Source organism: Corapipo altera, unplaced genomic scaffold (genome assembly GCF_003945725.1).
Source record: "Corapipo altera isolate COAL_440 unplaced genomic scaffold, ASM394572v1 93, whole genome shotgun sequence".
Classification (NCBI taxonomy): domain Eukaryota; kingdom Metazoa; phylum Chordata; class Aves; order Passeriformes; family Pipridae; genus Corapipo; species Corapipo altera.
Genome location: NW_020885000.1, coordinates 808664 through 817481, shown reverse-complemented (window position 1 = coordinate 817481; position 8818 = coordinate 808664). Strand labels below are relative to the sequence as shown.

At 63.2% G+C, this 8818-nt stretch overlaps 2 protein-coding genes across 3 annotated transcripts in view; both read right to left on the bottom strand.

Moving 5' to 3' along the window:
• MAMDC4 (MAM domain containing 4) overlaps window positions 1–4815 on the bottom strand; it is a 12102-nt gene extending 7287 nt beyond the window's left edge. The window contains exons 1-11 of one of the 2 annotated variants that reach the window (XM_027666943.1): window positions 4605–4815; window positions 3875–3988; window positions 3465–3638; window positions 3109–3249; window positions 2727–2872; window positions 2523–2607; window positions 2166–2294; window positions 1756–1902; window positions 1508–1602; window positions 1029–1187; window positions 321–405 (exon numbers count right to left, since the gene is read on the bottom strand). In XM_027666943.1, coding sequence (XP_027522744.1) covers window positions 321–405; window positions 1029–1187; window positions 1508–1602; window positions 1756–1902; window positions 2166–2294; window positions 2523–2607; window positions 2727–2872; window positions 3109–3249; window positions 3465–3638; window positions 3875–3988; window positions 4605–4647 — 1318 coding nt within the window. In that variant the 5' untranslated portion in view covers window positions 4648–4815. Of the gene's footprint in view, window positions 1–320; window positions 406–1028; window positions 1188–1507; window positions 1603–1755; window positions 1903–2165; window positions 2295–2522; window positions 2608–2726; window positions 2873–3108; window positions 3250–3464; window positions 3639–3720; window positions 3848–3874; window positions 3989–4604 lie in introns of those variants that run through there. The other variant, XM_027666944.1, reaches the window with a different exon arrangement.
• Window positions 4816–6351: 1536 nt separating this feature from the next.
• Window positions 6352–8619, bottom strand: PHPT1 (phosphohistidine phosphatase 1). Its single transcript, XM_027666948.1, has 3 exons — window positions 8417–8619; window positions 8143–8267; window positions 6352–7449 (listed from the first exon to the last, which is right to left on the bottom strand). The coding sequence occupies exons 1-3, from the start codon at window positions 8556–8558 to the stop codon at window positions 7357–7359; spliced, it is 360 nt and encodes a 119-aa protein (XP_027522749.1). The 5' UTR covers window positions 8559–8619; the 3' UTR covers window positions 6352–7356.
• Window positions 8620–8818: the final 199 nt, after the last annotated feature.

Below are 8818 nucleotides of genomic sequence, written 5' to 3'. Positions count from 1 at the left end.
TCCCATCCCATCCCATCCCATCCCATCCCATCCCATCCCATCCCATCGCTGCTGCCACCATATAAAGGGGATCCAGGGCCTGGTGAGAGCTGCTTGTGTGACATGTTTTGGCACAGGGGGTGGAGTGTCACAGCCACAGTAGAAGGACACCAATGTCCCAGGGCAAGTGCTTGCTGTGCAGCACCCAGGACGGTCCTATGATGAGCAGAGGGACCCGCAGACTCCATGCTGGGTCCTTTAGGGATGGTGACATGGGCACAGACATGTGGGACTGGCTGCCCACGCTGGAACAGGGTGAGGAATGTTGCCCTCCAGCTCACCCTGCTCCTTCACACAGCCTGGTGACAGGATCAGGTCATCGATGGCCACAGTCCCCCCATTGCCAGCTACCCCCTCAATCAGCACCTGCAGGGAAGCACCATGCCAGCAACATCACTATGGGGTCCTGCACAGTGTGAGGGGACTGGGGTGACACCAGGGAGCTGTGGGATGGGGGAGCCAGCACCCGTTATGGGCTGACACACTTCCCCCAGGAAGGGACTCGGTGGGAGCAGGGGCTGACAGGGATGTACAGGGTGGGCTGGTAGGGCCATAATGGGCTTAGGGGGATGGTGCTGCCCCTGCACGCAGTTGTGGCCTGTAGATGCCTGGGGTGCCACAGGGGTGCCATCAGGGTGCCCCTAGGGTGTCTTTGGGGTGCCCTCCAGGCTCAGCTGGGAGTGGGCAGGGCTGTGTCGGTGGCAGTGGGGGACAGCACCCAGGACAGTGGGAAGGCATGGACGGGTAGTGTGGATGAAGACACCCCAACCACATTCCATTTCCAGTGGGGTGGTCCTGGGCTAGGGGCTGGTAGGGAGATTTGGAGGTGTGGGCATAAGGACATGGGGGTGGCACGTGCCAGCACTGGAGGCTCAGCTCTGGTATCTGGTTCCCAGTTCAGCCCTTGTCCCATGGGTGCCCACTTGGACTGGCCCTGTGCCCCTCACCCTGCAGGCAGCCCAGCTCCCCCCAGTATGGAACCAGCCCACCTTGAAGGCCTCTGTCACACTGAAGTCCACTCTCTCCCGGAACCAGCAGCTGCCCATGTCCCCTGTCCTCTCCCTCACCAGCTGCTTGGTGGAGTTGGTCACATAGAAGATGCTGAGGTTACTGTTGGCCGAGCCATGGAGGTGGCAGTATAGCATGAGCTGGGGTTGAGGGAGGGCCAAGTTTCAGGGCAGGGTCACACAGGCCCCTGTGCCCCACAGGATGCTCACAGAGGTAGGGCCGGAGGAGCTCAGAGCTCCCAATGGACACTGGGAGCTGCCAACATACGAAGGGGTCCAGGGCCTGGTGAGAGCTGCTTGTGTGACATGTCACCAAAACATTCCCAAAAACCTGCTGCCCATCCCCAGCAATGGCTGACCGCAGCCCCATCCCCACATGAGGAACCCCATAGCTGGGGACCTCATGTCCCGCCACCATCGTGCCCACACAGGTGGTGACACAAGGCTCAGTCATGACTCACAGAGCAGGAATTGGTGGCCTGGAAAGTGGGGCTGCTGAGCTGAGCTGTGCCGCTGGGCCCTGTGCTGGGGGCACTGTTCACGTGGAGGAAAAACCCTGTGGGAAACACCGGGAAGGGGCTGAGCGGAGCCAGGCAGGTGTGTGAGTGCAGGATACCTCTGTCCTGGCACAGCTTCGAGCAGAGCCCAGGTGTGTGTCACCCCAGGGCACGTCCACCCCAGAACCTGTGGTGGGGGTCATGTGTCATACCAGTCCTGCTGTTGGTGCTGTGGTCCCGGGTGGGGAAGCCATACAAGGTGCCCAGGTTCAGGCTTGTGTTCCTGTCCCACGATGGCGGCCCAGGCTCTGCCTCCCAGTCGCAGAGATCATGCTCAAAGGAGCAGTTGGTGAAGGACTCTGCGGGGAGAAGGGGCAGCTGTGATCCAGGGATGGGAGTCCTGGTCCTCTCATGGACAGGTAACAGGCTGGGCTGATGCTACCCCTCTACAAACCCTCGGGGTGATTTTGTCCCTCCCTGGCTCCACAGTTGTGGGGCAGAGCTGGGGGGGATCCCTGCCAGCCCACAGCACAGCTTTTCCCCACCAAGGCAGAGCCTCAGTCCATCCCTGTGGTCAGGGAGCTGGTGGACAGGACCCCCTCCCGGGGCCAGGGCTGCTCACTGCAACGTGTCGTGTCCTCGTCCGAGCCGTCCCCGCAGTCGTCCGTACCGTCGCAGAGGCGGTGCTGTGCCACGCAGGAGCCGCGGCTGCAGCGGCTCTCCTGGGCCCCGCAGTCCTGCTGCCCGGGCCCTGGGGCGGGGGGACACACGTCAGTAAGTGGCTGGCCCCACAGGGGCACGGTGGGCACCCCCACATCTTTCCCTGGGGTGGCTCAAGGGACAGGTTTTCACTGTCCACCCCATGAAAGGGCACAGTGCCTCAAGACACAGTGGGCAGTGGGAGAGCTCCCCTGGGGTGCAAAGCCCCACCCAATTCCCGCGAGACCCTGTCTCACATATCAGCAGATGTAGGACTCACCTGGCAAGCCACAGTTCCTGAAGATGATGTCATCGAGTGCCACCTCTGCCCCGCAGGCAGGTGGTTGTGTCAGGGAGAAGATAAGCTGCGATGTGAGGACAGGGATGGCATGAGCTGCCTGGGTCCCCTGGGCTCCTGGAGCACCCCCCAGCTCCTCTGGCCCCAGCTTGGAGGGACAGTACCTGGGTACCGACACTGTCTCACCTGGAACTGCCCCACGATCCGGCCCAGGTAGGCGACCAGCTGGTGCCAGCCCTTGCTGCTGCGCTCAGGGCTCTGCCACAGTCCCACCACCTCGTCCCTGTATGCCACGTCCAGGCGCAGCACCGGCTGCTCCATCTCATTGAGCCCTGCAGGGAGCCCCAAAAGTACCCTTGGCAATGGGCATCCCGGGGGCCCTGCCAGCTCTGGGGACTGGAGTTGGGACTCCTGGGTTCCACCAGACCTGTGTGTGGAGTGTGGAAGAGGCAAGTGGGATGGCAAGGACTGCCTTGCCATCCTGCCCCTGCCGTGGGGGCCCTGTCCCTCCCCACTGCCTCTCATCCTCACTGCCCTGTGCCTGGTACTTGATGCTGTCTGTGCCCACCTTGGGTGTCCTCACAGCTTCCTGAGAGGTGGTACCAGGCTCTGATCTCACATGTGGCAGCTGCTTCCTGCATCTCTGGTGACCTGAGCCAGGCCGTGGTCACAGTCTTTGCAGGAGGGGACACAGTCACCAAGAACGAGCCTGAGGAGGGCAGAGAGCAGAGCAGGGGCTGCAGCCCCATGGGATGGCACAGGCGCTCTGCCAGCACCAATGTTGCCCCTCCACGGGTCTGCTCCATCCCCTGCACCTTACAAGGGTGGGTGTCCTGGCACCCTGCCTCGAGGGCACCCACAGCCCAGCGGGGTGGTGCCGTGGGTGCCCAGAAAGCACTCACCAGCCAAGTAGCTCCTGCTTACCCAGGTTGGTGCCCACGGTGTGGTCTGAATGAGGCCCTGTGCCCCACATGGTCAGGCTGGCCTGGCCCCGCACCCATCTGTATGTTGAGGTGCCCACGTCCTGCCAACCACAGTCACCATCCTCAAAGTCACAAGTGAAGGGGGTGCCCAGCACTGCTGAGCCTCGCAGGTACCCTGAGGGTGGGCAGATGGGGGGTTCAGGACAGCTCTGGCACCATCCTGGGGACCTGTGCCCACCCCATGGATCTGCACCCACCCTGGGGTCCTGTGCCCATCCTGGGGGACCCTGCATCCACCTTGGGCACCAGCATCAACCCAGGGACTTGCACCCACAAGACCTTCCACTCCGTCGCCTGCTGTCATCCCAGGAGCAGGGACTGAGAGTGGGTCTGGGGAGTCTGGGCACCCACCACACTGGTTCTCGTCGGAGCAGTCACTGCAGTCGCAGACAAAGTCACAGAGCTGCTCAGCTGCGCTGCTGCAGCTGTTGATGATCACTGACCCGCAGGGGAGGAGGGTCTTGGCTATGGGAGAGACAAGGGGGCTGAAAACCCTGTAGGGAACCAGGCATGTTGCCCACAGCAAGTGACAGAGGGCACATGTAGCTTGCAGGGGATATTTGTCTGGGCACCCTGGTTTAGGACCCTGATGGGGGGGGGGGGGCAGGTCGCACTGAGCTCTTCCTTGGATGGGACCCTCTGTCACTGCCCTGGCACTCTACATGTCCCACACTGCCATCTCCCACTCTCAGCCCCACTCCTGTGTGCCCTCAGGGTGCCAGAGCCCACCGGGGCACTGAGCCTGCTACATCATAGTCCCAGCCCCCATGTGGGGAGAAACAGGAAAATCTGGGCGTTTTCTGTCCCATGCTGAATAAAGCCATTGGTGATACCCAGCCTGGCACTGGGAGTTCCAGCACTTGCTCACCCCGGGAACCCAGCATTGACCTTCACCAGAAGAGCCCAGAGGAGGTTTTGGCTGGGCTGTACCTGCCCCAGCGCCCCCCAGCCCGAGCAGCACAGCCCTCCCAGAGCTGGGGGAAACAGAGATCCCCATGGCAGTCCAGGCTGCGGAGGACCAGAGTGGAGCAGCCAGCACGTTCCCTGCCCGCGGCACAACCCCCGTGTCGGCAGAGCTCACCCAGCAGCACCAGGAAGACCAGCACCTGCCCGCTTGCAGCCATCCCTGTCACTGCGACAGTAAAACAGAGCTTGGAGAGGCCACACCGTGAGCCCCAGGCTGGAATCTGCTCCCTGGGACCTGCCCGCTTTGGACTTCAGCCCCGCTGTTATCGGCTCTCCGGTCTGGCAGAGGGTTTATGGCGAGGTTGTGCTGAGCTGGGACAATGCACCATGGTCCTGCCACCCGGCACGCTGGCACTGCAGCAGCGAGCTGCCAGCCAGGTGTCCCAGGGAGACCTTCAGCTTTCCCCCACTGAACCCCTCTTCTTCAGCCCCTCTTCTCACCATGGACAAGACACTGCTTTGACTGGGACAGAGCACAGCTGGTGACATGCACCAGCCCCTCGAGGGATGAGGCCGCTTCCTGCGAAGCCAGGGATGCTGCCAGCCCTGCGGGAGAAGCTGGCACCTATGCCAGGGACATGGTGGGTGTGTCAGTCCCCTGGGCTAGATCACAGGGAGAACCAGTCCCCAAGCATAAGGAGCAGTGGGAGAGCCTTTGGGTGCAGAGCACAGGCTGGCAGTGGGCTGCACCCTTGCCAGGGAGGGCAGCTGTACTGAGGGTCAGCAATATCCAATATTCCCAGTATCCCATCTAACCCTGCCCTCTAGCAGTGGGAAGCCATTCCTCCTTGTCCTGTCACTCCAGGCCCTTGTCCAAAGTCCCTGTCCAGCTCTCTTGGAGCCTCTTTAGGCAGCATGAGGCTCTAAGGTCTCCCTGGAACCTTGGGTTTCTGAGATGCCATAAACAGGAGCTAACCTTCACTCCGCCTGCACCACTCTGGCTGGAGGGAGCAGCTCAGCACCCAGCTCATGACTCCCATGGGGCAAAGGGGCACAGCTTTGGGGCCACAATCAGGTCACTCTTGGGGCAGAACATCCCTGCAGAGCCCCAGCAAGGGCTGATCAGCTTGGAAGAAGCGTGGCTTGGCAGCCAGAGCCCCACAGGGCACCACCAGTGCTGCCTGGTGATGGCAACTGCTGCCCTCACCTGCTTCCCCACCTGGGTAGGGGAAGCTGCTGCAAGGGCTCATGGGGGCTGCTAGCCCATGGGACCCCTCTCACCTCTGCTGTTGCAGCCCCTGTGCCCAGAGAGGGGCCCCTGCTGAGCGCAGCTTCTCCCCTTGTGCTGACGGCCTTGGACCGTGGATTGCAGCAGGATTGCATCAGGCACAGTAAAATGCAGGTTCAGCTCCTTCCCCCAGCGCCAGCCAGATCCAGTGGGACCAGCAGCTCCACACTCCCCAGCCTGGGCACTCCAGGCACAGAAAGAAGCCCTGCCCTGCCCAGCAACCTGGGAGCCCCGAGCTGGCCATGGGCCAGTGCCGTGGCAAAGCAGCCACTGGCCTCCTGGGTGCTGTGGGTAGAGTATATCCTCCAGGTCCCAGGATGGTACAGGCAGGAAGGGACAACTGGAGGTAATCCAGTCCAACCCCTCTCCTCCAGCAGGGCTCCTCGGAGCAGTCAGATGTGTCCAGGTGGGTTCTGAGTGTCTCCAGGGAAGGAGATTCCCTGATGATGTTGAGAGGACTGGACTCCCAGGAGGAAAGGCTGAACTGGAGGTGCTCGGTCTGGAGAAGGTGCAGGGGGATGCTACCCATGTGTGTAAGCCCTGGCAGGAGGGTGCAGGGAGCTGACCCTTTGAGCAGGGAGCGTCCTGGGAAGGGCTGAGACAGCGAGGACAACGTGAGAACAGCAAACACCACTTTAAGGTTAAGAGAAACCTTTTTCCTTGTGAGGGTTCTCAAAACCAGAGCAGGCTGCCAGGGGGTCTGGGTTCAGGGACATTCCCAAATCCCATTTGGCCACAGCCCCCAGGAACCTAATCATAGAATAAAATCATGGAACGATGGAATCCCCTGTGTTGGAAGGGATCCACAGGGACCAGTGAGTCCAACTCCTGACGCTGCACAGGACATCCCAACAATGTCATCAGGATAGACCTGCTGGAGCTGGTCCTGCTGTGCTGATGGATGGACAGGACATCCCAGATACGCCTCCAAGCTCCATGATCCAAAGACTTGCAGGGAAGCTGTGCTCCTCCATGTGAGTACTGGGTGACATTCCGTCCTGGCACAGGGGAGGGTCACACCTTGCAGAAAGGAAGGATGAGGCACAGGAAAACCCTTTTTTTGCCCACGAGGCTCATTACCCCTCACTGTGAGCTTCCTTTAGAGCCTGGGGCAGGACACTGGGTACAGGCCTCACCCTGCCTTTCCCTCCCCCAGGCTTGAGAACCCATCATTTCCCCCCCTCCTGTCTCAGCCCTTCCCAAGGCAAATCCCAACGTACCTCCTGTTGCCCCTATCCCCAGACCCTACCCACTCCAGGGTCAGACCCCCCTCAAGGGGCTGAAACCCTGCGGGGTCTCTCCTGCTGTCAGCGGGCGCAACCCAGAGCTGGGAAAGGAGCAGCCGAGCCATGAGCGTGGCCACCCGAGCAGCTATGCTCCCCAACGAGTTTAATTCTCACAGACGCGTGGGACGAGCCCCCAGCACTGGGAGGCTGGGATGGAGTGACCACTGATTTCACCAGCTTTGCCATGCCAGGAAGGTAGGAGCACCTGGCACATGGACAGTCCAGTGACGGTGGGGAACAGGCGAGTTCTCAGAGGAAAAGCAAGAGAGCCCAGAGCACTGCCGGGCACAGGGAGCCTGCTGGCACTGCCTCGGCACCATGCCAGCTCCAGGCTGGCCCCACGGCCAGAGCAGTCAGTAACCTTCGTCTGCCCAGGTGATCTCGTAGTCGGGGTACTCGGCCTTCAGCTTCTCCGTGGTCACAGTGTGGTCAGCTCGCCCAAAGCCCTGCACAGGAGAGACGATCCCCAAGGAGAGCTGGTGGGTGGCCACCCGTGGGGGAGCCTGACAAGCTCCAGAGAGGCCCTGGAGCCTGTGTCTGTGACAACCCTCTGTGGCAGCTCAGCCTGGCTCCAGCTGTGGTTGGCACAGCACCCTGGCACTGGGAAAACCGGCAGCACTGTGGCCTGGGGACCAGCACCTTGCCCTGGCCCTGGCTGGGCTCTGTGCCGAGACACGGGCACAGCCAGGGTCAGCACCTAGGGACCCCCTGCATGGGTGACCCCCCCTAGGGTGCCACCAGTCACCCTGACAGGGCCCTGCAGCACCTAACACGCCTGCGGTGACACACTCAGGACATGCAGACACAGCAAAGACACGGTTGTTGCGCAGCCCAGCTCCTCTGCAGTACCCAGCGATGGGGTTGGATGGTGCCCAGGGCAGGCCCGGGAGGCTCTGGGTGTGTGACTGTCCCACGGGCAGAGACTGGACAGTGTGTGGGGTGCCCCTGCTCTGGGCAAGGATTGCTCATCCGAGAGGGTTCTGTGGGGTCTTCCCTCACGGGGACCCCCGGCAGCGCCGCCGGGCTCAACCCTTCCATCCCTGAGGGGACGCGAGGCTGACTCGGCCACAGCCAGCGGGACCTGTCGAGGGAAGGGAGATGCCGCGTCCGCGCGTGGGTCCCCCACGGTCCCCGCTTACCACCGAGTACCCGTAGACGTGGATCTTCCTCTCCTCGGGGCGGTGGGCGAGGCGGCCACCGCCCAAGCACTCGCAGCTCAGGCCGTGCCGCGCCAGTTCCTCCGCGGTGCGCTCGAACAGGTCGGCTGCGGGGAGGGAGCGGGGGGGGGGCACGGGGACTCCCCGACTCAGGCGGACTGGATTCCCGGCAGCCCCCGCCCGACCCCGGGGCCCGCGGCTGCGTCCCTCGGGACTGCAGGCCGGAGCTTCCCCCCCGCGGCCCCGTGTCCCTCACCGTGGTACTCGGCCCAGCCGTGGCCGCGCACGATGTCCTTGTGTGGCGTACCAGCGCCGCGCACCCGCAGCAGCACGTACTTGAACACGCCATCGCCATCGATCTGCACCACCGGTACCCGCGACAGCGCCGCGCCCGCCATGCCAGCCCAGCCCAGCCCAGCCCGCCCCGCCCCTTCCGGGGCAGCGCCCAAACAGCGCCAGCGCCCGCCCCGCCTCTTCCGTCCCACTGGCCAACTGGCGCCCGCGGGCTAGGCCCCGCCCACAGCCGGGCAGTGAAGCCGCGCCGGAGGCGCAGGGTCCTGGCGGGTGGGGCCGCGGCTCTGGGGGCGCTGGGGCTGTAGCTGCGGCCCGGCCCGGCCCTGCCCTGCCCCGCCCTGCCCTGCCCTGCCCCGCCCCGCCC

Bases quoted from the DNA above. Each gene is read 5' to 3' on its own strand.
- PHPT1 (XM_027666948.1), bottom strand. From the start codon at position 8,558: ATGGCGGGCGCGGCGCTGTCGCGGGTACCGGTGGTGCAGATCGATGGC. The intron at 8,268-8,416 runs GTGAGGGACACG...CCCTCCCCGCAG, and splicing joins CGGCTGGGCCGAGTACCACG to CCGACCTGTTCGAGCGCACC. The intron at 7,450-8,142 runs GTAAGCGGGGAC...TCTCCTGTGCAG, and splicing joins ACGTCTACGGGTACTCGGTG to GGCTTTGGGCGAGCTGACCA.